Raw genomic sequence first — 27923 nt, forward strand, 5'->3', positions numbered from 1 at the left:
CCCTCTCGATGGGGATTATTTAAATGGAGGTTTCTTTCCCAAGCTCCACACTGAGTTCAAACAAGCTTAAGCTAAAGTGAATTAGAGGTACAGATACTGGGGGGGAAAAAGGCATCTTTTAATTCCAACAAAATCTGGGGGACAGAAACAGCTTTCCTGACAAACAGAGTGAAAAAATATATTGCTTTAATAACAGGCACCTTCCTAATTTTATACTTCCTTGAACTGTACCTCTACAGAGCCTGGAGGGGCAAAGTCACACTAGAAATAATAGACATGTTTAAGCCTACCAAATAAAACCTATATGTGAACTCATATGTCATTGGTTCATAATTTCTGCCATCCATTGTGTATCAAAAGTGAATAAACCTTTTCCTCACCAATCATTTTCTCATTCTAGTTTCAGAATCAACACATCCACATATTTCTGTTGTGTTCACACAGTCTCTCAGGGACACTGAACAATAGGATTTTCCATTGACTAAGCTCTGAGCCCTGCTTTAGGACAATTAAGGGAATTTGCAATTGTAATGTATTCTTGCACCTTGCCTCAGAGAAACGACCTTCGTTATGTAAATGTCTAGAAAACAGCATGCCAGGCACCAAAACATCAGGACAGAAAGGGCAGAGAAGCCAAGTGAGTGCTTGAAGTAACCAAATCAAGTTCCTCTGCCTCACAGCTCATTCCAGCTCAGAAATGAGGAATTTATTCCTCGCAACCTAAAATAATAAATCTTTCAAAGCTTTAAAAAAAGAAAAGAAATCCCCCTGTGGGCAGCAAAGCTCTTTCTTTGTAGTGGACTAAACTGCATTTCTTAATATAGCCCAGAGCCAGGCCTGCTCAAAGATATTGCTCTTGATCCACAGCCGATTTCCCACTTAGTGGTCATGAGGTGGATTAGTCTCAACTCAGATGCAGAGCTTAGCCCGTGCTCACAGCCAGGCTTGGGGTGTTCAATCTACCTAATTTGACACATCAAAATGTTGGATGCTTAACCTGGATTCATTTCTAGGGCCCACAAATTATCAGTGGATAGGAACCAGCACACTACACTGGTGATTGATTCTATTTATTTTACATTCCTGCTCTGGGAAGGGATAAATAACCCTATGGAAGTGTCTCTCTCTTCACTTCAGTGGGAGTTTAGGACAATTAGCTTAGGTGAAGTACCCAGCCTCTCAATCCTGTGAGAAATCCCATCCACTGCCAAGAAAATGATGGCTGACTTTAGGATCATTTTCTGTGGGTTTAAATGTCAGTTTGATCATGGTCCCTCATTTGCTTGCACAATCACAGCAATTTAGCCCAGCAATTGCACACTCCCAATCTGAGGCTGGATTGGAACTCCACACCTTTGGATGCTCCCTGGGAACTTGCTGGATCCCAGAAACCTGGGGGTTTTGAGCTTTCTGTGCTTTCTGTCACTGACCCCCTGGAGAACACTGCTTTGGACCTGAGGCCTTGGAAAAGCTTCCAAATTTGAGTGATGGAGTTAAAATCACTGTGTAGTTAAATAGAAGTGTGTGCTTTCACATGGTGAAGAGTTTTAAATTAGAGGTTTTTATAATATAGTAATAGGTATGGGACAAGAGTGAGAAATTTGGGTGGTGTCTTTTTCAGTGCTCATCTTGCTTCTTCTTTGTGGTTTCAGGCAGTAGTTTCTGGGTGGACAGTGTCACACTGAGGGTCATGGCAATTTAGTTACTGGGTTAAAAGTATAAACAATATATGTGTTATTTCTCTATTGGCCTGTTTAGCTTTAAGAGACCTTGTAGCAGCTGGTTCAGCTCCATTTTGCTCACTTCTAGCAAGTGCCTACAAGTGCTGCTGTGCTTTCTGTACTTTAGATAAGATTTAATAAACAACCAATCCTGAACACGAGAAAATTCATTTCCATCGTGTATTTTTGAATCCTGGCTCTGAGTGAAGACAGAAGAGACTCCAGACAAACCACTAATTAAGTGGTGCAAAACACCACCACTGTTACAGGAACTCATCAAGAAGAGCAGCCTGGCCACGTTCAGGATGTACAAAGGTACCAGATGCTATTTTCACTCTGTCTTTAATACCTGGCACTTACTTTGCACTCTGATAAATGGGGACAATTCACATATTTTTTCTTCAAGCTCTTCAGTTGCTTGAGCACACAGTCCTGTGCTGCTAACACTGGGTTCAGAATTAACCAGAACATCTCAGAGCCTGAAAAACCCAAATGAGCTTTGGAAGATGTTACTCAAAAGCTAAATGCTTGAGGGCAAATTTAAAAGCAAGTTTTGAATTTTGTTTGTATGAATACATACAATTTGACACCAGTGCACTTCCTCTGTGCAGAACAATAACTTCCTTCTGTGGCAAGTCAGAAAAATACACAATGAATTGGAGCCTCAAGAGTGATTGTGAGCCCCCAAGCCAAGATTTACAACACAAAATTCCCAGAAACTGTAGGTCATGTTGTATAATTAAATGAGAATGATGAGAAGATGGCAAATCAGGCAAGAAATCAAGTTCTAGCACAGGGAGAATCTTAAACCAAGCTGTAGATTACAAAGAATCTGAAAAGTCCTTTAACTTCATTGTTCTCTCAGATCCATGGACTAGATATTAAACTTATGCAAGACACTGGATGTGACAGTTCACATTGTGCAATCAAGCAAAAAAAACCCCTGACTAAGTCAAGATTGCACTCCTTTGAAACTCTGAAATAAGAGTTATGCTCTTTCTCTGCTATCCTGGCTGCTCATCACATTGTTTTATTATCTGAATGCTGCTCTTCCTCAGAATAACTAATTAGATATGACACTCTGTTAGGCTTGAAAGCTCTGCAGCCCCCTAATTTTAAGTCTGAAGGTTTAATAGACTATACAACCCCTCTCTCCTTATTTGGAGAACCCACATCTCCAAGACACAAAAAACTGAAGTGGTGTGCAGCTGGACACAAAATTCAGATTTTCTTGAGAAATGTTCCACCAACAGAAGAGAGAAACAGAGTAAGTGTCACCAATATTGTGACAACCTCCTTGCTCCTGTTACCACTAGTTACATCTCCCCTCTGTGCAGGGAGATGGATGAGTTTGTGCCAGCCCCCTTTAATTCTATGTTTTTTATAGTTATGACCAGAGCAGAAGCATCTAAGTAACCTGTGTTTGCCTGGATTTACCTTTTCTATCTCCCTTTTATTTAGTCCTGCAGCCTTCTCTGAGGTTCACAGGATGATTATCATTATGTGTGGGTCCAGGGGTCTTATTCTTATTCTTGTTTTGTTATTGTTATTATTGTTATTATTGCTATTATTGTTATTATTGCTATTATTGCTATTATTATTATTATTAATATTACCATGTTACATCCATGTTAAGATTCAACTCTTGGGTGTTTTTCTGTGGAGTGTTTCTGCCTGAGAGAGTTAAAGCTGCTCCTCTTCCCTCCACAGGCACATGGAGCCATATGCCTGCAGCAGGGGATAGAGAATGACAATTAAATAGGTCAATGAACGAAAGTAACCTTCAAACATGAATGCAAATAAATCTCTACTTGCAGCAGGACCTGATGGCTCCAGAAGCAGTATTTACATGTTGAAGCATTTTGGAGATCTGGGGCATAGCTTGTACTTTGTCTGCACAGAAAATAGCTACCCTAATTTATCTTCAACCCTTAGGAAATATGAAAGGAGGAAAAAAAAATGATGCACAGCTTCATCTTTCTTCTGAATCTAGCAGAATTGTCTTTTCCAAGCAATATGCATAGCCTAATCTTTGTTTGATAATTCCTTTTTTTTTTTCTGCCTTTTTTTTTTTTTTTTAATTGCCTTTGTTTCTATTACTTCAGCACACAGGAAAGGTCTTCCCTGACAAAAGAAAAGCCAACCCAGTTTGAAATGAAAGGCTGACACATTCCCTGGAATGACAAACTGGAGTCACGAGCCTGATACACTGTGAGATGAAAGCTGTTTACGTGTGACAATCAGGCAGAAAGCAATTTCTCATAATTGCAGTACCTTCATACATCAAGGTATAAATAGTGTTATTCACAGTCTTGCAAACAAATAAAATCCTTCACAACAGTCCCTTCTTTATGAAAAAAAAAAAATCTTGAGGTGGGAAATATTCAGAAATATCCCAGCAGCTGTTCTGAACTGAACTGCCCCATCTGCCTTCCCTGCCAAGTGTGGATGCAGCTGGGTCACTCTGCAGACAGAAAGCCTTCCTCCCTCAGAGAGCACTGCTCTGGCTCTCCTGTGCTGAATTTGAGTCCCCTTTCACTGTGAACCTCTCCCTTCCTCCTTCCAGCCTCCCCACCCTCACGTACCCAGTGCAAGAACAAAGGAAAGTGAAAAAGCAAAAGTAAAACTTCGGCTCTTTCCTCCTATCCACCTGTGAGAAGGTTAGAGGGGAGCCCTGGAACTTTCTAGAATTATAGCAGAAGTTATTTAGCACCTCTTTCCTCCACACTGGGCCTCATGGCAATATCTGGTCCAAAGAGTTTGGTGCACAAAGGAAAGCCTTGTGTGATCTTCATCACAAAATCTAGGTTATACTGGAACGTTGTCCTAGGTTACAATGTAAAGATGTGCCCAAAAGTCTGTATTCTATCACCATCTGCTGAAACCAGGTGGGGCAGTGATCCTTATCTCTGTGGCAGATATTCTCTGCTAATGGGCCAGCTGTTAAAACCAGGTGGGCAATCATCTTTATCTTTTCTACAACCCATCCTTCCTGCAGGAAGATATCTCCTGTTAATGGCCATTGAGTCCCAGTGCATGACTGATAAAACTCCATCATCCCACTGAGAGATGCTCTAGCCAGTGGAAGGAGCCAAACATTTCCTACCTAGATAAAAACTGAGATTTGGAACATCAAAGCAGCCCTTACCCAGTGGTTTCCAGAGGACAAGAGCTACCAGACCTTTCTACAGGATCACTGCTTCAAGAAGACCAATTCATCTGGGCTGCTGCCACCACCCTAACTAGCAGTTAGGTTGTATTCTGATTCTGTTGGTGGTTTTCTTTTGTACTATTGCATGTATTTTATTTTCCCCTTTTTTTCCCTATTAAATTGTATTTGTGACTTGGAGTCTTTCACTGGTTTTTCTTTCAAAACCATTACAAACGTGATGTCTCCTGTAAACTGCAGAGGAAAACACCCCTTTTCTCAGACTATTAGAAACAGAGTTTTGTCTAAAACAGATTTCTGCCATGGCTCACATGCTCACAAGACAATGCTTTGTCTCCAGCCCTTACAGACATGAGGAGAGACATTTCTTGGATCTTGTAAAATGTTTTCAGCTGCAATCACTGCAATTTGAAAGCTGCCAGAGAGTCTGATATCAAGAAAAAAACCACAGTTCATTAGTCAGCTTTGGAAACTCAAAATGCCACATTTGACTCCAACCAAATTCCATTTTTTCACATCAGTCTAACTCAGCTGCACTAGTGATGACAGGAACTTTCTGTGAAGAACAGGCAACCTCAGCCATCCAACCCTCTGAACTCCTGCACGTCCCTGCCCTGCCTCTCCCCACGCTCTCAAACCAATTCTGCACTGCAAACTCCAAGATGCACTTCCATCCCTTCCCATTCCCACTGCCCCTGTCCCATTCCCTCCCATCAGAAGGTGAGGAATGCTTGGAGCCAGGAGGACCCTTTGAAATGGGAGAAGATCAGAGGTGTTTTGAAAAGAAAATTTTAGGCTTGTGTGCTGAATTTTTAACCCTACTATTCACACCCAGGAGCAGAGACATGGATAGGAACTTCCAGAGGGCCCTCAAGGCTGGGAAAGCTCTGTCAGAGGGGGCAGGAATGTGCTTGGGAGAGCTCTGAGGCTGCAGGGCATCCCTGCTCCCTGCCATATGGACAGCCAGAGCACGTGTCCTGGGAGACTTCTATTTCCAGAAATAGCCACACTGGCTCTGATCACTTATCCAAACACTCAAGTCTTTAATGGCACAGGAACACAGGGTAATGTATTTACTTTATTTCAGCACTGATCTAGTAGAAGATACAACCTATGATCCTGAATGTACAAACTAATGAAAGCCTGCAGTGTTTGCAGAAATCAACACTGGATTGCCTCCACTTGTCACATTTTTCTTAGAACAACTGCATTTTTACCTCTCTCTTCTAGAATATTTACACTAATGAAGTTGCACAAATTAAAATACTTTTCATTGTCACCAAACCAAACATAAAATCCTTTAAACACCTCAGAAGTAATTATCATGTTCTGTAGCATGTCAGTGCTGAATATGTTGTAAACAAAAGCCACTGCTCAGGGCATTGTTCTGGAATGGAAATGAGGTAGAATGAGCACCTTTCAGCACTCTGATTTCTGGGTTTTGTATGCTTTTGGAGAATCTGGCAGCCTCACAGGGACATATATCCATTGTACTACTGTAAACTTCTGAATTTCCATCTGTTTTTAAAAGCTCCAGCTGACCTACATTTTTGTTATGGATTAGTTGAAGCTGATAGAGTGGCATGAGCAAATCAGGAGTGTTGCTGCTAACCACATATCCTAAGCAATTAAATGTTTCATCAATAATGTGTCCCATGGAAAAATCAAGAGTTTTTAAGAGAAAAACTCTTCACACATGAAACAGGAAAAGATAATTTTATATAAGCACTTTAATCATAGAATAAATGCCACCCATTTGATTAATTTTGATTTCTCAGGCTAAAAATGTTAAAATGTACACATTAAAATTATTTAAAGTTTAAAAAAAATGGATGAACTTCAATTCACATTTTTAGGACATATTAAAATAAAGCATCAGAGTCATTCAGCATTTTGGGAATCCTGTCTTTCAGGAATTATCTACAAATTATTATTGAAGCAAGGTGGGAAGCAGTAACTCATATCACCATGACTTCCACTACAGGTTTTCCACCTTATTCTGAGGCAAAGACAAAATTCAACTTTGAGTTTTGGAGGTGGATTTTTTTTTTGCTTGGTTATGTTCTTGGCAAACCAGCAACAAGTCTCTCCAGAGGCCAGTGGAACTCACTGAGGTGAGGATGATCCAGGCCTAAGTCCTTGAGTTGGGTCAAGAACTTAAACTTTGGTAGAGTTTCAAGAGCCCTGGTCATCCACTCAGCTGGGCTTTCTCTCCTCCTAACTATAAAGTCCCCAATCTAACAAATCTCCTGCATGAAAATGTAGCCAGAAGGAAATAGAGTGAACAAACAACAAGTTTCTACTCTGATGCACTGTCATTTTCCAACAAAGAGAGGATATTGAGAATTTCCAGAGGGATTTTCATTATAGACTCATCAGGAGGCCCTCTGTGTTAACAGCCTTTTTTCCCTTGTATTTTTCACTCTGTGTTGGTTCATTTCCCAGTAACAACTGTAACTTCTTTTGACATTTTCTGTCCTTCTTTACAATTAGGTTATTCAGCTTTTCAGTGAAGAGGCAAAGGGTAAGCTATGGGCTGATTTAAGCAGGCTGATTCAACTGGTCTAATTAGGCAGGAGAAATTTGGTAGTAAAAGCAGCTGCTTCCTCCACAAACTGGAAGTCCATCAAAAGAAATGAGCTGTTTTAATGGCCTGAAGACTCATGTATATCATTAGTAAGAGAGACACACATAAAATTGCTGGTCTTCTCATATCCTTCTAATTAGATGTCTCTGTGAACCATATTCAAACACACCGCTTTTCTCCCAAAGTCAAGGCAACATGTTTCCATTTTTTCCTGACCACCAACTAAACTGACAAGGACATTTCAAGAAAGTGATGGTTGGATGCACTACCAGAAAATTCAACTTGGCTTGTCACTTGAGGTTTGTTTATCCTCTTATTATATGACTTTGTATTACTGGTCTACCTATACTTTACTCCTTCTACAAGTCATTTATCACAGCTACTTATTAACACATCAGTACACACAGGAAATAAAGAGGAGATAAAGAGTCCAGGGTGTGTTTACACAGCTACCCCCACAAATACTGTCATTTTAAATGAAATAATGAAGAGACACAGGTAGAAGCATATCCACGTCACCATAAAACATGCTTTGATCCTAAAAATCTAAAAATCACAGGCACTCTACACACCCAGCTCCTGCCAAACAACACAGCACCACTAAAATCCATAGAGTGGCACAGGCTTGTGTTGGTTCAGAAGCTGCCACAGGCTCAGGGATCAAAATCAGGGATTCATGACCACCTAGACACAAGGCAATATTGCACCACCCAAAAGAGTGGAAGATGGAAACCTTCCATGTAGTAACACCAGTGTATTGGGACCTCAGAATATCAATGTGGGGTTTGTTTTAACCAGCTGCAAACATCTGCGATGTAAACACTAAATGTGAGCTCTTCTGCTGGTTTGGCAAGGAGAGTGAATTTCCTGCAGCCCCCATGGAGCAGCACTGATAACCAGCTGTGTTCTGGATATTGCTGGGCAGGGCTTGCACAAAGTCAAGATTTTCTTTTTTTAGGGTAGCCTGGGGTATGCCAGGGACTGGGAGGGGACACAGGCAGCTTGGCTTCATTAATTAAACTGCCCTGATCTTCATGCATTTATTTTCAGCTTTTGCTCTCCCCTGTTCTGGGGGTGTGGGGGAGACACTGAAGGATGCTCAGCCCCACCACAGCAATTTTCTCTAGGAAACGTGGAGATCCACTTGTCTGGCATCTTTTGGATGAAATTCATAGTAACTTACATCAATGACCATCAATGAAACCTTTTGTCAATAAAAGGAGTCTAGGTTGCTGTCTAATTTGTACACATGTTCTTGCATGTAGGAATATACATGGATTCAAAGGAGTTGCACCTCTGCTCTGAGGAAAGGTCTGGAGAACTGGGCTTATTCAGCCTGGAAAGGAGAAGCTTTCAGCCACCTCATTGTGGCCTCTTAGTGCCTGAAGGGAGCTGACAAGAAAGATGGAGAGGGTCTATTTGAAAGGGATGGAGTGGCAGGACAAGGAGGAAGTTGGCTTCAAATTAAAATAGAGTCGATTTAGATTAGATATTAGGAAGAAATTGTTCCCTGTGAGGGTGGTGAGGCCCTGGCACAGGTTACCCAGAGAAGCTGTGGCTGCCCCATCCCTGGAAGTGTCCAAGGCCAGGTTGGATGGGGCTCTGAGCAGCCTGGTCTGGTGGAAGGTATCCCTGTCTATGGCAGGGGTTGGAACAAGATGATCTCTCAGTTCCCTTCCAACCCAAACCATCCTATGATTCTAGGAATGTGTCCAGCCCTGTTTCTCACTGCTGTGAGACACCTGAGGAAAAATTTCCTCTACTGCCTTAAGTACAACAGCTCATGCAATCCACATTTTAAAAAATACCTTAAAAATAAACAATACCTTAAAATAATTTAAAATCTCATTGTCACATGAATTACACACAGTGATAAAGCAATTGTGATCTGCCAGGCTGCAGCCAGTTCTCAGGGCAGCATGTTCAGTGCCATATGGGCAATGCACAAGTTCAGAGTTTCAAAGCAATTTTATTCTAAGTGTATGTGACAGAACAAGGCACAGTAATAGCAGCTGTGGCCTGTGTGCAAATGGAAAAATAAGCACTTGTAATATTGTTGCTTTTCATTTCAGTGCTGGCTAAATGCTCTTGACCACTATGTGCAAGTGATGAATGTACCACCTGTGCCTTTTTTTGTCCTTGTGCCAACAGGTGAGATTACCTTATTCTGACAGGGGCTGCAGCAATCTGGGTAATGGCACAAGTACAGAACATTGCTCTGCTACCAGATCACAACATTTTCAAAATATTGCCATGTTTTTAAATTCCTGTGTGTATGTGTTAAAACTGAGTCACTGCTCCACTTCCAATGAAGACCTGAGTGGAACACAACACGTGGCTTTTAAGCTCTGCTATCTGCTCCCAATGGATGAGCTTCTACTTCTGTACTTGTAATATTTGTAATACTTCTTGTGTATTTACAGCTGATATTACTGCTAGCACAGCAGCTTCCACATGCCCTGGTCCCACATTCTTAGTCTACTGACATCAAATGGGACATGATCTTACCTACTCAATTCCTGTCTCCCACCCTCTCCATTTATTTGCTGTAAATTGTCCTTATGCAACTGAAGGGTTTGCTGCAGTTCCCACAGCACTGCTCTTAAGACCCTCATACGTCAGTAAGGTGAAGGTCACAAAGAGTGATTTGTTCAAAACATAATAAAAATTAAAATTTGGCTTTGCCCACAAAAATCCCACCATCTGTTACATTACAATATTGCTTGGGGGAACTGCACAAGGCATGCTCTTGTGGAGGGGTTTTTGCTGAAATTAAATCAGAGAGTTTCAGAACTGCTGCAGAAGCAAGGGCAGAGAACAGAGCATGAGTCTCAAAGTTCATAAACCCCAAGAATGGGACCTGGTCTAGTGGAAATAGCATGGATGGCTCAAAACCAGACCTTGTCTTCTTGAATTCCAGCAGAGCTGTTGTGTTCTGCCCCAGCAGACCAGGGACAGCAGAGGCTGGGGTCACCCCCAGAGATCACCCATGGGTGGGTGGTGCAGGGGGGCAGAAGTGTCTGCAGGGAATGCATATGAGGAGAACATGCAACTGCTTTTGGGGAGGTTTACAGCTGTCACTTTTTCCATCTTGCAAAGCTGCAAAGAAAATGGTGTAGGTGGACGGCTCAGGATTGCTCTTCTCAAAGGCTTCCTCCTGAAATGGGTGCCTACGCTCTAATACTGACTAAGCTGCTGGGCTTTGCTTCTGATCTCATTAGATAATGATACTGCCATACAAAAGGAGAGGTTAATCTCGACTATCTCCCCAATCTCCTTTCCTTGTGCACAGTTGTAAACACCCTGCAAGCAGCTGGAGCCACCTCTTTCAGTGTGGTGGTGGCGTCAGCACCTGCACAGAATGGTGCTGCTGAGGATGGGGCAGCTGGAGGAGGGACAGGTGGGACCATCTTCTAAAAGCCACTGGGCAATTCACACAAATCCCGAGGTGTGGCAGTGCCAGTGTGGCCAGCAAAAATGCCAATACAGATCTTGTCACCCCCACCCCACCCTCCTCACCCCAGTGATCACAGAGCACTCCTGCTCACAGCTCTGAGATGTGTGAGGGGCACACAGAGTGAATCCTCTCCAGGCTGACCACAGGCAGGCAAAATCCTCCCTAGCCCATTCCCTTTCCCCCATCAGAGGTGCTCAGGGAAGGCAAATGCAGCCACAGGGGAATGTGGACACCCACCATGTGCAGAGAGCTCTTCCAGGGAAGTGCCCTCCAGCTGCAGATCTGCAGTGCTGCTATTTGCCTTCCTGGTGCAGTTAAGGGATGTTTCTAGTCCCCAGAAAAATCAGCCAGAACATCTCTATCATATCTCTGTTCTCTGCACCACTCTCTTGGTGGGTCTTGAACATTATTCTACTTAAAACCTCAGTATTTTCCTCCTGCACTCCAAGATACACAACTACCCCCAGTTTTCACCAGCAAACCACTGTTCAAACAAAAAGAAGTAGCAGCCATTTATCTGGCACATAAACATACTCTCCTTTACACCCAGCAGGAAAGCAAGCTCCAAAAATGCTCAGCTAATGAGGAAATTCAGACAATGATGTTGGCAGCTATAAACAGGCAAAATTGCCCAAACAGGTCTGAATTGGACCCACCACTGCTATAAGAGAGCCCCAACCAATTCTTACAACTTCTAAAGGAAACAAGAACAAAGCACAAACAATCTGATTAGCAGAGAAATGACTGGGAGCAGAAAATGACTCAACTTATGTAATGTAATAAGTCCCTATTGAAAAGCATCTGTGAAATACTGCCATTTCTTCATGCCATTCCTTTCACCACTCACACTCAGATAAAACAGCTTCCATTTTACTTTCATTTTTCCTGCTATTTTAGCCTGTTATGCTGTTAATCCAGTAGCAACAGACCTGAACCACTTCTAAGCAACCGATACTCTCTTGATTTTCATTTAATAACAAAAAAATCAGGTTGCTGCTGCTTTCTCATAATTATATCATCTTGTCACTACAAAGGAGAAGGAGGAGGAATATACACCTCGATTAAAATGTTATCTTCAAAGTATTTGTTGCAGTGATATGCAGCCAGTTTTTGTACATAAATAAATATACCTGCGTGTATGTGCATATATACATTCAAATATGAAAACAGAGATAACCAAAAATATCTCTATATAACCTATATATAGATATCTACATGGTCTGTCTGTATATATATACTCACTCATATTTACAGGTATCTATATAGGTAAATTAATAGTATATATATTGAACATATTTATATCTAGAAAGACAATGCACATACACTATACTTGAAATATATTACTTTTAGAACTCTGAAAGGGGGTCCTCTGATGCTTTCAGACACATCTATATGGGATGGTGTCTGCTGACACATTCCATCACCATATAAACATGCCTTGCATGTTGGTGACATTCAACACTGGCATTTGAAATTAATTTCATTGCCTTCTGTATTTCTCAGAATGTAGTTTTGGCAGTGAAATATACACAAAGAGTGAAAAAGTTCCTTCTGGGTATTAGGCCATACCTTTCCTTCATCAAATTTTAATTTCTGTTAATTTGGTCCAAAATGTTCTATCATGAGACAAGAGCCCTGACAGAATGCTGATACCTGATCCTTGGCTAAACTCTGTCCAATGTGTCATTACAATGATTCCAAAATTCATTTGGGCCTGTGCTTTTAGAGCAGCACACTATGAACATCTGAGAAGAATTGTAGGTTGGCTTTGAAGTTATTTTTATTTACTTTAAAACATGTGCCACCTTTTGTCCCAATTCATTTTGCTGGAGGAACTTATTTTTACTGCCTGTCAATAAGAATCAAAAGATGAGTGCTAAAATGTCACAGCCATGCCCTATATGGGAAGGCTTGCTTTATTTTTATTTGTTTGGTTGATTTTATAACGCAAATAGAATGTATGGGATTCAGGAGACTGATGCCCATACTTCTGCTTGGAGACTAAGGAGTAAATCTTTAAAGTATTATGCATATTCAGAAGTTTTATCTTTCTTTTGGTGTCCCCAGATGTCAGACAACTGCACAAGACACATTCATTCTCCAGGAACACCTTACAGAGACTCCAGGGTTCAGGGACTAGTGAATACTTCAGGTTATATATTTCTCCTTCAGGTTTACATCATAATTCTCCTAGGCAAGAAAAAATAGCCTCCTTCAGGGATGTCTGTCAAGCTCCTCTGACTGCTTGTGATACAGCAGCTCACACATATTGTCATAACTCAGCCTGTAAGACAGCAGAACCTGATTTATTATAATCACAAGAGCAGCAGCTCCATTCCTTATTTGCAGTCACTCACAACTTTCCTGGAACTTTCACATGAGAGGGTAAAAATGTGCCCAATGTGAGTTCCACTTCAGTGATGATTTACACCACAGGGAAACTTTCCATGGCCTTAAACAAACGACTGGCCAGCCATATTATTTAATTTGTTTTTAAATTCAAAGCTTGGAAAAATCCAATCAACTGAGAAGGTCTAAAAATGGTCTTTGCTCAGTTCTGTGATAAAAGGCCAGTCAGAGTGAGCACAGAGACTGAGCTGAGGCTCAGAGATACAGCTCTGAATTGGCCAATCTGAAGATGCTAAAATGGAAAGGACAGGACTACTGTTCCTGGAGGAAAACCCACCAAGATGTGTCCACAGGGAAATTCTCTCCCTGGAATATGTCCTTTACCATGCCATGCAGGGGGAACAGAAGTTTGGGATGGTGTAAAACCAGCCATGGGGTGGCTGTGGGAATTACAGAGTGAGAAATTTTCATCACAGGACACTTAGGGGACTTGCCAAAGGCAAGGAAAGCAATGGATCAAGGACTGAGGAGGTACAGGTATGAGAAAATAGATGGAAATGAGGATTAAAGGGGCAGAAGTACCTAAGGAGGCAGCTACACCTGTCTGACAGAGCTCCTCATCACTGCAGCCCAACCTGCTAAACTCTGTTCCCAGCTTCCTCCCGTGGGAATGCCCTCACCACTGGGAGCTCACATGCAGGAGACACCTCCATGCACTCAGGGGGCAGCAGCAGAAATTTCTGCACTCCAGTTGCTGGAGCAAGAGGTTGAAGATGTGAGGGGTTACTGTAGGTCCAGGTGCCAACAGCTGAAGGAGACCAGAGTCTGACTGGATGGGCAGAGTGTCCAAAACCCAGTGGTGGAGAGACCTTTTGTGTGGGTTTGTGTGTGCAACCCACAGTCAGCCTGAGAGGAGGAATGTCAGTCAGAGACCCTGCTCAGGTTTGCCCAATGTCCCCTGTGTTTAGGAGGGAGGAAAAGCACTCTGTCCTCCTGCTGCCACTAAGCTGGCTGGGTGCCCTCCTCACCACCAGCTTGGAATTACAGAACCAAAGCTGCCAAACCCCAGGGCAGGAGGAATCCCCTCATGTCTCAAAGACCCACCAGCTACTCAGTCTAATTTTCACTGTCATTATCATTGGACACTCCTGGTGAAGAACTCAGCACATCTGACTGACCCAACTCACTTTCCAAAAGGTCTCCCATCGATCATCTTTGTATTTATGCACTGTCAATTTGCTCCTCTGGGGCAAATCCTTCTTCAAGTAATTCTGCAAGACTCAGGGTCAAAATGAAACCCCAGGGGAGTAACTTTCTCCTGCCAGCTGTGCACAGATGTGCCCCTCTGCACTGTCCTTGGCTTTCTGACCCACATTTCTCTGGTGGCAGCCTCAGACCTTCACCTCTCCGAGTGGAGAAGGAAATGGAACTCCAGCCCAGACAGCCACCCACAGGCTTCAGCTTCATGAGCCTCAAACAGCATTTTAGACAGCCAGGCCTTGATATTCATATGCAATAAGCTGGCTGCAGTTTGTGGCTTTTTGACCCAGAAAAATAAAATGCTCTTACTCTAATAGCAAATATTTAGCTTCCATCCTCTTTCTTTTAATTGGGTACTCATTTACCCATTCTAGCCCTGCCATGGTGTTATTAGAGTGCTTAATTTTCAAAGCACTTGAGGTAATAACTGCATCATGACTAAAAAAAAATTATACTGGCCAGGCTCTGCTGGTGCAGCCCCATCCATGTGACTGCTTCAAAAGCACAAAACTGATGCAACAGGGCAGAATTTAACTTCATTGCTTAACAAGAGTATTAAAAAGCTTCAGTTTGTGGTGGTTAATTTTTCTTAAATTTCATATTAACCGGGTGCATCACTTCATTTGAAACTTCTTTCTTCTGTCTGGCATAAAAGCCTACCCTCTAAAGCTCAGCAAGAGACAGAGCACAGGTCCATTCTCATTTCCCCAGGAACCTGACCACTGCATATTCCATCTTCTCCTCTCTTTTGCAGCAGATGCACTGCAATTATAAACAACATTTGTCATTACTCTAAACATGTGAAGCCGGAAGAAATATGATTCTTACACAAAAGATGCAAGCTGTACATACTAGATGAGAGGCAGATGGTAAATTAGCTTGCAATGCCAAGGTCTCTACCATTTATTTTTATTTGGAACAGATACATAACAAAAAAAAAAAAAACAAAAAAAAAAACAAAAAACCAGCGAACAAGCGTTTATCTCTTTGGCTATTATGTAATTCCATGTAGTTCTGCCTGGTAAGAATCTGGATGGCTTTATCCCTGTACCTTCTGAAGAAAATTAAGTCTGCAGAGTGCATCTGTTTACCCCACAAATCAGCAAAGTTTAAACGAGCTGTAAATGGGAACAGAAGCCCAGCAGTGACAAGAAGCTCCAATAAGGACCCTCAGCGTGGCTGGAGCCACATTGCAGCATACATCTCCAGCCACTCCATTTCCTAGACAGAATTGCTTTGTCCCCATTCCAGAGACACTTACACAGCACTGGTCCTGCTGTATTTTATGCCACTACCCACATTCAGATCAAATATTCCCCCCAAAATCTTCTTTTCTAAGCGACAAAGCGTCCAAAGGCCAAATTAAAATCAAACATCTGCACTAAAGCACAGAATTCCCAAGGGAGCCACTTTCACAATAATCATTAATGGGGTATTTCAGCCTCCTTACAGTTATTTGTAGGAAGTTACTGAGGTTCAAAGAGTTACTGAAAAAAACCAAAGCTGTTTGTGCTGTTACCCTTCTCCATCATACTTGGGGATGAAGAACTTAAAGAATTGGTTGAAAAGGGCAGTAATTCTTCCATGCATAATGCATTATGTATTATTCTCATGAAGCTGGTAAAAAAGTGACTACATTTGGACAATTTGGGGACCCTCAGTTTTTCAATTTCCTAACAGACTTTGACATCAAGCTTGATCCTGAGCTTGATAAGGAGCACTCTGCCAGTCCTAGGGACTAGAGCTCTGCTTGTAAATTATTTTCACAGTAGGAAACTAAATTTTTCACACTGTACAGCTAAGTAAGGGCTGGTGGATTTGTTGTCCTCTGTACCAGTGGTGTTAACCAAAAGTTGCTGGCTGCTGGGTTCAAAGCTGGCACAGTGGGCAGGCAATCTGAACCACCACTCAGCTTCTTACTGTCCCAAGGCTTTTGATAAGATATAAAAGGTCTTGTGCAGAAGTTTCTGATACAAGATTTGGCAATATTAATTGCATGTGATTTCCTTTGGTAGGAATACTTTAAAAAAATAGAGGGGCATTTTTTCATCTTACATGGATGTCATGTTTCAATGCAGTTTTTTAGTGAATTTATTAAATAAAATAATCCCACAAGAAGGTGCATGGCCAGTTCTCTCAGATGCCTGCAGCAAAGGAAGGAACTCTGGGCATGATGACCCAAACTCCCAATTTACTTCTGACAAAAACTCAGCCTTATATAAGATACATTTCCTTATGCACCTCACCAGATGCAAGTCACAGAAGTTCTGGGGTTAAAGCATTGCTAGTTGATTTAGGTTTTGCCTCAAGGATTTTAATTTTGAGAATGAACACCCACCTTTCAGCTTGCAAGGCTTTAATTATAAATCCAAATCAGTTCATTCCCACGTGCTAAGCTACCATGTAAATTTTGCTGGGGTTCTCCTTGCATGTTGTTTCCTGTAAGTCTTGACTTGTTGTTTGAATAGTAAGATGAAACACTGTTTTCTAATAGAAGACAAAATTACCCATCCAACCTTTAAAGGGTACAGATGTGAATTGTAAAGAAGCTGAGTTGACTGAGGGCCTGCCACATTCTGAGTAGTGTCATGTTCTGTCTGTCTCCACAGTTTACCTACAAGAACAATGCTACAGGGAAGTGTGAAGCAAATAATTTCTCAGAGGATACAGAGCTGAACTCAGATATTAAATCCCCACAGAATAAAAATCTGTCCTAGAGAACTGGTAAGCTCAGACCCCAAGGACTTCCAGAAGGCACTTTCCAAAATGAACAACAAAAAATGAACTTTAACAGCATTTTTACTCGAGTTAGCTTCTACTTTTTTTTTCTCTTGTGATTTCTCTTTCCTTTTAGAGAGGATGTGGAAAACCCTGAATAATCATGTGATGTCTGAAGTCTCCAATTGCCAAATGCCTCTTGCTTCATCTTTCCTCAGCCTTCAGATGGATCTCCAGACTACAGAAACCAAAGCATACTTTGAAATGTGACAAAAGTACACCCAGATTTTGGTGCATGTTGTCTCTACCTCCTCAACACCTCAAGCAGGGCATGACCACCTACAGGCAGAGGATAAATCATTTCATCAAATCCCACCCAGCATACAGAAAGTTGTAGTGGAAGGGTGTCAGGGTGAATTACAGCCAGCCCCCAACACATTTTCTGAGAGATGGAAACAGCAAAAAGCAGAGCCCAGACTCCCAACCACTCACTGTGACCACTTCCTGGCTTACAAATTCCAAAATGCTATAACTGGTGTCTCTCTAGGACCTCCTTCCTCAGCAGTTAATAAAATTTATTGTATCAAAACATCAGCTAGAATGAAAACCAGTGAGTTCATTGTAATGTTTAGGTTTAATAAACAATACAGCAAAGAGAAAGATGTTCTGCTTTAAGACTCAGCGACCAAAACTCACTGAGTCAAACTCAAGGCACATTTCTTAAAAAGATCCAGGTCCAAAAAGAATTCCAAACAAACAAAAAAAACCCCAAACCCAAACAAAAAGCAAACCCACAATAACAACAGATTCTGCTTGAAGGAAAACAAGTAATGCTGAATAAGGTTGTACTCAGTTGGGAAACAGTAGAAGGATCAGACAAAGGGGCTGACCAAGACTTGTTCCAATAACCTCGGTTTTACAGAACACATGCAAGAGGACACTGGCAAGAGTTATTTATCACTTAATAACACTGTGAACTATTCCAGTAACAGCAGCTACTCAGTATATTTTTACCATCTTGACACAGCTTAAGTGTTAAAAGAAAAGCTGCATGGATTTTATCAAGGTTAAAACACGTGCTTAGAAACCCTCTGCTAAAAAACTCGTGCCCCATTCTAATTAATTTTGCCAACACTTTAAGCCACTGAAAAGGCATCTACTCAATATTTGAGCCTTTTACCAGTATCACAGTCGGTTTCAACCGGCCTAACTTGTTTATTCTTCCTAACATATGGATCTTAATTTGCACACATCCTAGATGAAAACAGGGTCTCAGACAAAGCCGGCAAAAAACGCAGGCAAAATCAAGAACAATACAACCCATCTGCCAGAGAGAGGCGAAAAAAAAAAAAAAAAAAAAAAAAAAAAAAGGGAGAAAAAATCAGAAAAACCTCTCTCGGCAAGTGGGTTTTGCTCGTTCCCGTTGTGCATCTTTCCCTCCCTCCTTCCCATCTTAGCAACAGAGGCTGGAGCAGCCAACCAGGCGGGAGCGCACGGCGGGGTTACTGCAGTGCATCGCCCGGCAGTAACCGCGCCGCGGGATGCGGCACCTCCGCCGCACCTGCCCGGCCACACCGGCTCCCCCGCGGGGATTAGCGCCTCATTTAGGACAAATCCTCCCCTCCCGGCCCCCCCGCCTCGCCTCTGTTCCGTTTGGGTATCTCCGGAGGGGATGGGGGATGCGAGGTCTTTTAAATGAAGTCATAACAGAGGATGCTGCAAAAAAAAAAAAAAAAAAAAAAAAAGCGAATAGCTAAATAAAGAAAGGGATCTGTCCGAGTGTGTGTAGCAGAATTAATTCCTAAAACGGCACCGAAGCAAATCGGCAAAGCCCAGCCTGTTTAAATCTCCGCTGATGGTTTGACAGCGGCTGAAGTTTCCGTATTATGGAGCGGTATTAACATAATGCACAGCCCTGGGAGCTGGGGGGGATCGCGCTGTTCTGATGGCACTGCCTCGGGCTGTGACGGCCACTTTTCGCCTTCCCTGAATTCCAAACAAGCTGCCAAAGCTCCGTGTTCCCCCACCGGACACCTCGGAGCATCCGGGATGAGCCCGATCCTTCATCCCGGTCCTTCATCCCCCTCCTGCATCCCAAGCTGCGAGCATCAAAGACAGCAGCACCTCTCCGCTTTGTTCCACGGGCTTTGAGCCATCAGAACAAACCCAAACCAACAAGAAACGCCGCGGTTTCTGCTGAGCAGGAATTTCTGGGCTGCTCCTAAGGCTCTCCAGAAAATCCCCGTCTGCATTCTGCCCGGCCGGAGCTCCGAGGTTACTCGCGACCAAATCCTACCAGAACTTGCACTCGAACGCAGCACAAATGACTCATTACAGTCCTAAAAATAACCGCGGAGAAATTTCCAACTAAAACGTTACCTAATTAACCATGAATACTGAGAAGTGTGAGAGAGAAAAAAAAAAAAAAAAAAAAAAAAAAAAAAGCAATCCCTGCTGAGTTGCTGTGGTGTTTTGTGTTTTGCAAGCAAATTTATTACTACTTTCTTCCTGGATGCACTCAATTATATAAGCGGGATATTTTCATTTCCTTCCATCCCATATTATGGCAAGCCCACCTAGAAACAATGGAATCAATATCCTTTCATGGTTATATAGAGTGTGTGTATCTTTTTAAAGCAAAGCTGGATGACTTTGACCTAGACAGAAAGCTCCAAAGTACTTTTCATGCCCTCTTTGTATAGAGGACTATACATAATTCATCCCCAAACCACAATTCAGATTATTTCATGGTGCTTTTAACAAAAATAACAGAAACCTGTGGCGCTGACTTTTCTACCAAATCCTCTTGCAAACAGTTTTCAGGCAGTCCTGGTATCACCTAGATTTTTCTATGAACTGGTAAAACCAATCTCTGTGTTCCTGTGATTTACATTTCAAGCTGAAGTTTAAACATACAGCTCAAAAGCCAAGACCCACTTTAATCTCTCTCTCATCCCTTAAATAAATGACTTTGTGATGAGACAGTGAAACTTCAGCTATGTTTTGTTCCAAAGCTCTGCAGATCTTGCTTTTCACATTTAAGGATCCACACTGGATCTAACACAGGACTCTCTTTTCCTCTCCAAGCCAGCTGGGTGCCTCATCCTAAAAGAAAGAAGAATCCTGGGAGTAAGCAGCCCTATTATTGCTGATAAATGTGCTGAAGTTCCCTTTTTCTGGCTTTGCTAGTACATCTTAACCTCACAACAGTTCCTCCAGGAGTCCTGGGGCTTTCTGAAATCATGAAACTCACTGACCCACAGGAAACCCCCAGGACATGCTTGAACATAGCCTGGATTCAAAGACTGAAACATTTTCAGTTCTGGAAGATCCTTAACCTCACAAGTCACTCAAAAATCTCTTCCCTTCAACACTGAAGGAATAGTTGTTTCTACCTGTTGACCAATTCCCTAAAAGCTTTACAAGAAAAATGCCAAAGTCAACTGAGATCTTCTGAAACTTTTATCTCTTTAACCTCTTCCAAATTCCCATACTGGCAACAGCTCCCACTGAATAGAATGGGTCAGACACAGCTGCTTTGATCAAGAACTGACCTGCCATACTCCTTCCTTCTTAATCCCACTGACCTCAGGGGAAATTACAGCAGGAATTAATCAGCTCCAGAGTCACACCAATCTCTGCTATAAAACCTCATAAGGAGAGCAGCATTTATCATATAAACCTTACAATCAAAATGCCCCTCCTTATATTTAAAGAGAAAATGATATTTAATAGTTTAATTAAACTGTCTAAGACTGAGACAAAAATCAATGAAAAATTCCAATTTGAAGTCTACTGTGGCTTATTTAGCTTCTTTGTTGTTGACAAGCAATGAAAATTCATCTTTCTTTGGGCTTTTAATGAGAAGTAAAAGACATGACATACCATGAGTTGCATTGTCTGAACAATCAAGCTAAGTACAGAACACAATGGCAGCACTGCTAATTATTCCTCCTTCTGATAATTTAGAGCCTAACCTTAACATTACTTTGCAATGCCATTTTTACTGAAAGGAATTTCTCTTCAGTTGAATTCCTGTCCAACATGCTGGCACAAATTGTCTCTGCAAGGAAACTGTACTTCTGCCTTTGTGATCCAACACTCTTGAAAGGTTTTAACTAATTCATTACAGTTATAGAGAGTGACGTAGCAATAGTAGATTTTCTTTTTCAAGCTCTATTTCAGAATAGAAACACCATTAATTTCAAAGGCACATTTTTGAAACAGCATCCCTTATCGCCTCTTACCACAACCAGCACCCAAGAACAATGTGAACTGAGACATCTCCTTTCTTTTTTTTTTTTTTTTCCAGTATGTTTTCTGCTACTCTTCTTATAAAAAGTGAATTCAAATATTTCATATTATAACAATGAGAGAGACTTTTAGCACAGGGAATCCACAAGGAGTGCTGAACTGCAGCAACCATTGGTGTTTGGAGGCCCAATATTGCCTTTCTCCTGGGCACTGCAAAGTCCCAGATTCCCACTGGAACAGAAATCAGTATAAGGTATTCAGAATAGTTTCATATGTAATGCACTCAGTTACAAATCCATCAGGTTTGAACAGAGATATCCCAAATTATACATAAAAAAAACTTCTACTTGCAGAACCACTAAAACAATTCAGAGAATCTGAACTGTTTGGTTCCTACCTTCATTGGAGATTATTGAGGCAATTTGGTTTTCTGTTTCTCTAATGGGAAATCTTTTCTGTTAAAACCAATATATTGAGCTAGTCCCTGGAGGAGGGAATGTGGCTGGCAGGAAAGTTTGGTTCCAGAAGGTTTCCATGATCAGCAACTGACTGAAACACTGAAGTGACTTCTGGAGGTCACCTGGCCCAGCCTTCTACTCAAAGCAAGACAAGCACAGCTCCAGGTCAGATCAGCTGCTCAGCCACATGTGTCACACTCCCCTGGGATGGAGAAAGCTCCACTGTCCCTGGTGACATGTCCCACCATCTGGGGAACAGGTATTTATTATTTCCTGGTGTCCACCCAAACCCACCCAAACTGCAATGTGTGGCCATGGGCTCTTGTGATTTATCACCTGGCACTGTTGGCAGGAGCAGCCCAGAATCCTCAGCTCCTCTTTGTAGGTCCCCTGAACCATTTTTTACCCCTTTTGACAGACCCTTTCCAGCTTCCCAGTGTCTCTGTTGAAATCAAGCACCCAAAACTGATAAACTATTCCAGCTGTGCTCTCACTGAGGAGAAGAAGGACAAGGACTTGCCTGCAGCAGGGCATGGCCTCAGCCACACGATGTGATTCACCTTCCTGAATCACAGATTTGGCACTGGGTGGAGACCTCCCAAATCTGTTCCAGGTCCTTGGCAAGCAGAGAGAGCCAAGCCCTGCTGGCAGAGCAGCTCAGCCACTCTGAGGTTGCCCTTGGTGGCCCAGGAATGACACAAGGTGTGAGACCAGGTGAGAAGGATCTGAACCCCTCCCCACAGGCAGCCAGGAAAGTTCAGTCTCCTCTTTCAAATCCAAATGTGGTGACAGAGTCACAGCCATAGCCCAGAGCTAAATACCTCCACAGGTCATTTTCAGCTGCAGGATGTTTGGCCAGGACATTGTTTTGTTCAAGCCAAGTCACCCAGGCATGTCAGAACATCTGAACAGAGATTTTGGGTATAGAACCCCTCAATCACTTCTGGCCAGTGAGAAAGAGATTCTATTAGAAATCTCAAGCTTTTAAATCTTAAATGAGACATTTTGGCATAGCTCCATTTTTTGGAGGACAAAAAACCTTCAATGTTTTGTGCTCATTCTGATAAGATAAAGAAAAATTTTGAATGTACCAAAGTTGCTGCCAAACCAAGTTGTTCTCTATGGACAATGTGGCTCCATGTAATTTTAGCAAATAATTAAAAGAAGGCCTGTGGGTCTACATACAATTTTGATGTAGAAAAACCCATTAAAGCATGAAATCTGCAGATCTTTCAACAAATGAATAATTGTATGCACAGCCTGTCCACATACAGTAGCACTTTCATGGCAACAGCTCCAGTGCTTTTCATACCACACATTTTTAGACTATTGAAGCCTTAGTGTTGTGATAATGACACAATTTACAGATGGCAGCCAAGTACTTTGTGAAACAATTTCAAGTGGAACTTTTAAGCCAGTGGATTTATAGTTTCAGGGCCAGTGCAGGTATCAAGTGTGGCTCAGGTGAGGGCTGCACTGCCAGGACCTTATCTCTTAAAAGAACTAAAGCACACAACCACACCACTTTGCATTACTGGGAGAATTCCTCAAGGAAGGGCAATTATGTCATTTAGTACACAAAATTCTCCTGCAGATTTCAATATTTTCTCTTGGGCATCCTTCGTTTCGCTGGCAGGAATTTACTGCACGACCTAGTTTTCCTTTCACAGAGAACTAGTCACACACAATCAAAAAAAACCAAAAGAAAACCAACAAAAAACAAAAACTAAAAACTCTCTAGGAAACACACAGTTACACTAAGCAAATGAAAGCATGACAGGAATTGATACCAAGCAGAGGAGAAAGGACAGAATCACCTTTTAGAACTGGAATCAAGCAAGAATCTATCAAGAAGAGAGCTGAATAATCCCTTCTTGCTCCCAACACTTCTCTTCCTTGAGAAGTGCCCAATATCTATTATTTTGGTATGCTTTGTGTTGCAGGCTGTGAACTCTTTGCAGTGTGTATCAGCAAAGGAGCTGCCCAAAGAGCATCCTGGTCCTTGGCTGGAGCTCAGGATTCAGTCTCAGCAAGAGCCAGTGATTTCATCAATGAAATCATAAGCCTAGAGAGAACTCAGCTAAGCTGTAGAGACCTACAGCTAACAGCATTTCTTTCCAAACAGAGCTTTAAAGAAAACAGTTTTTATCCTGGTGTCTTATGCCTTCTGAAATTCTGAGCTACTCGCTGTTCTGAAAGAGTAGAGGAAAAACAAGCATTTCACAAAGCAGCCAATTGCAGGAGTAAAAAACAAAGCCTCCTCACTTCCCCCACCCCCATCTTTAAACTCCTGCATGCTCTACCCACCCTCAACAATAAATTGTAGACAGGCAAGATCACAGGACAGATATTTGGCAGCACAGCAATACTATATTTACTTCAGATACTTAAGAATTGGGAGGCAGAAACAAGCAGTTGTATGAACTGCTGCATTACAGCTTCTTGTGGGTGAAACGTCATTTTCCTCACCTTTCTTTCTCCACCATGGCCCCTCCTGGATAGAGTAGGACAGTTCTTTGAACTCAATGTTGACAGCTGGCCTGCGGGGCAGGTAGGAGAACCTGTGAGCTTCTGTCAGAGCATTGTCCACTTTTTTTAAGTGTCCATTCATGAGTCTGATGTCCTGGGTGTCTGTGCCATTGGAGACCACCTCGTCCACAGAAACACACACAGACTTTGGCTCGGCCATGGTGCAACCAGAGCTGCTGCCACCCTGCAGGGAAAGTGGAGAAAGTTCACAGGCTTTTGTTTAGGAACACGTTTCAAAACCTTCTGCAGCAGAGGAATTATTCTTTCAATAGCACAAAAAGTCCGGCACTGTAATGTGCTGAAAGGTGAAAGAGGAGCAAAATAAAGCAATCTTTTGTTTGTTCTTTTGCCTGAGCTTTGACAGAAGAGGTAAAAGAGCCCTTGTAGCACACACAGTTCCTTCAGCACTAGTTTTCCTTTCAGATCTTGCACCAGATTAATACATTTATAAGTTCAGTCCCCATTGTATTTGGTTTCTCATGCACTCAAGGAATTTGGTTCTAGTTACTGATTCCAGGACTTGGGACAGAGCTGGAGGGGGAAGAAGGCTGCCTGAACAATTACTTGTGCAGACATTTCAAAAGATAACCACTCAAATTGCCTAAGAGCTCTTGTTCCTCTGGATCAGCCTATGCTTCTGTAAAGGTGAAATTGTATTTCTGAGCATTTTCAAATGTACTGTTTCATGCCTTATTTTCTCCTGCACTGATAGATCTTTGCAACCTGAGACAACAGCAGAAGTTCTTTTCTGGAGGTCTTTTAGGAAAGCACAATGCTTTGCACCCAAAATCCTTGAGTGCTTTCCATGCTTGATAGTGATAACTAATGGAAATTTTATCAGCCCATAAAGACACAAACCCTGCTCCAGTTCTTGCACCACTGACACTGTAAGGTCAATGTCCTGTGCTCACAGCCATCCCTCTTTCTACACTTTGCAACCACAGCACTCAGTGCAATTCCACTTGGCACTTTTTGGACTAAATCTCTTTCCCCTCCTCTCCTGACCAAGACAGTGGCCTTCCACCCACCTTCTTCTTCTTTTTTTTTAATTATGTATACAAAATCTGATTTTTTTTCCCATTCCTTTCACCAGCACAGGCATCTTGCACCAATATGAGCAGGATGTGTGTAAGCTCAAAAGAAAAAAAGTCATTAATTTTCTTCAGCTAAACAGAATTTTGAACAGTTCAGAGGCTGTTTGCTGTCATCTGTTGTTTGGTGGGTGTCATAGGAAGAGCCAAACATCTGCACAGTTGTCTATTAGGAAATTTAGTGTTTTTAATGCAGATTTGAATTGGAAAGGACTTCTGCAGATGGCTTATGTGCCAGGCTTTCCATGCTGACACATCTGCCCAATGATCTACAAAGTTATCTCTTGGAAAGCAGATGTGCTGCACTACTTTTCAATGCATGAATACAAACACAGCTGCAGGTCCTGCCACTGTTTCCCTCTATTTGTCTAATTCAACTAAGGAGTGACATTGCCTCCTCTCCCCTGTGCCACTTCTATTTCCCTCTCATGGTTCCTGGTCTTCCCATCTTTCCTGTAACAGCAGCCCAGCTCAGATCAGTCACTTGTCATGAATGCTGACAAAAACACTAAAAAAACCTCCAATCCTACATAATCACTGGTGAAAAAAAAGTATTCCTGCATAACCACTCCATAGCTGGAGTCTTCACATTCTGCATGCACAAGCCCCAAGTTCTAGATTTAAAAAATCAGCACTGCTCACCACATTTTCTCAAGAAAGAGATTTTAATCGTGCTCTCAACTTACTTAGAGGTCAGGTATCCAGTAACACTTACTGTCAAATTCTTAAGTAGTTGACTGCCATGGTATGTAATTTGAACATAACAAGAGTAATGTGAAACATCTTAGAGCTCAACAATCCAAGCAAGGGAACTTCCTTAAAAACTAAGAGAAGGCAAGTTAGCAATATTCTTCCCTGAATGTTTTCAAGGCTGATTTTGGCACTCATCATCTGTTTTGTTCCCAGGATCACTAAGCACCTTCCCACAATCAGAGGAAATATCCAAAAAGAAAGTCTCAATGAGCAGGTCACCTTGGTTATTCAGGTGACAGTCAGAACTCCTCCAGTTTAGAGCGATTAAAAAAGAAATATCCTTTGGACAAGACCTCTGACTGCTCAACCATCCAAGAGTATGAAGCCAAAGACTTTTGTTACTGGACATTATACAGTTCCAGTCACTCTTGCAGTGAACTGCCTGTTCACACACCTGCCTCCTCCAGGGACCACCCGCGATGGGTGAGGATCCCCCCGAGCAACTGGGATCGTCCAAACGCTTCCCGGTCTTGGCATCACCTTCGCTTGGAAAAAGCTGTGTAACCCCGCGGCTGGGACAGGCACAGACTGAGCCAAGCCGCGTGTAAGGCACAGAAACACCTGAAGCCCCTCTGTACCGCCAACACCTCTCCCTTCTCCGCTGTCACCCCCGGCGATGCCCCAGCCCCGCATCCCGCCCTGCGCGCCGGGCACGGCGGGCGCCGCTCCGCAGCACCGCGCTCACCTCTCAGCTGCTTTTGGACACTTTGGGCTATTTCCCATGCAGTTTGCTGGAGCCGGAGAGGAACCGGGCCGCTCCCGGAGCCCGGCGGGCAGGCAGCGCCCGCCCGGTGGCGGCGGCAGGACGGTCCCGGGGGCTCTGCCCGCTCCGTCCCCCGCCGGCCCCGGGTGTTATGCAAAGGTTACGGTCCCTCCGCAAATCCTCTGGGAAGCCGGCGGGGCGCAGCGGCGCAGGGAGCATGCTCGGCGATAATCCCCCCGCCTCGGCTACAGGCAGAGGTAACCAGCGGTCAAGTCCCGCCGTGCGCCGCCGGCGGCTCGCACACTCGCATCCTTCATCCCGCATCCTTCATCCTGCATCCCGCATCCTGCATCCCGCAGCTAGCATCCCTCGGACCCCATCCTGCACCCCGCAGCCCCGGTCGCGCCCTCCGATCTTGTTTTTCCCCCTCGGGAAGCGTTTCTGGAGCTCCCCGCGGAGCATCTCCATCCCCCAGCCCCGCACCTCGCCCGGCCGAGGGAAGGCAGGGCGCGGCTTACCAAAGCGCTGCCCAGGGAGAAAGCCGCCATCAGACATGCCATGGGCACCGCTGCCCGCCCGGCTGCTGCCGGAGGAGCCTCAGAGCCGCCTCTCCGCCCCGAGCGGCTGCGGGAGGCGGGCGGGCAGGGATGGAGCTGGGGCTGCCCCGCCCCGGCCCGCCCCGCCGGGGATGGGGATGGGGACGGGGGCAGCGCCGGGGTCGGAGCGCCCCTGAGCACTGGGGAAGGTGGGCAGCGTGTCCCCAACCCGCTGGTGGCTGTGGCTCTGCCCAAACGCGCGGCAGACGCTTGTCCCCGGCACTTGGGCACCCAAGGTCGCTCGCCGGGACAAAATGAGGAGAGCAGCCAGCTTTGTC

At 43.3% G+C, this 27923-nt stretch overlaps 1 protein-coding gene across 2 annotated transcripts in view; it reads right to left on the reverse strand.

Moving 5' to 3' along the window:
* Nucleotides 1–27722, reverse strand: part of ABCG1 (ATP binding cassette subfamily G member 1) — a 53749-nt gene extending 26027 nt beyond the window's left edge. The window contains exons 1-2 of one of the 2 annotated variants that reach the window (XM_079333454.1): nucleotides 27568–27722; nucleotides 24443–24686 (exon numbers count right to left, since the gene is read on the reverse strand). In XM_079333454.1, the coding sequence (XP_079189580.1) occupies nucleotides 24443–24686; nucleotides 27568–27609 (286 nt within the window). In that variant the 5' untranslated portion in view covers nucleotides 27610–27722. Of the gene's footprint in view, nucleotides 1–24442; nucleotides 24687–27031; nucleotides 27245–27567 lie in introns of those variants that run through there. The other variant, XM_079333455.1, reaches the window with a different exon arrangement.
* Between the last annotated feature and the right edge of the window lie 201 nt (nucleotides 27723–27923).

This window comes from Erithacus rubecula, assembly GCF_903797595.1.
Source record: "Erithacus rubecula genome assembly, chromosome: 1".
NCBI classification, from domain to species: domain Eukaryota; kingdom Metazoa; phylum Chordata; class Aves; order Passeriformes; family Muscicapidae; genus Erithacus; species Erithacus rubecula.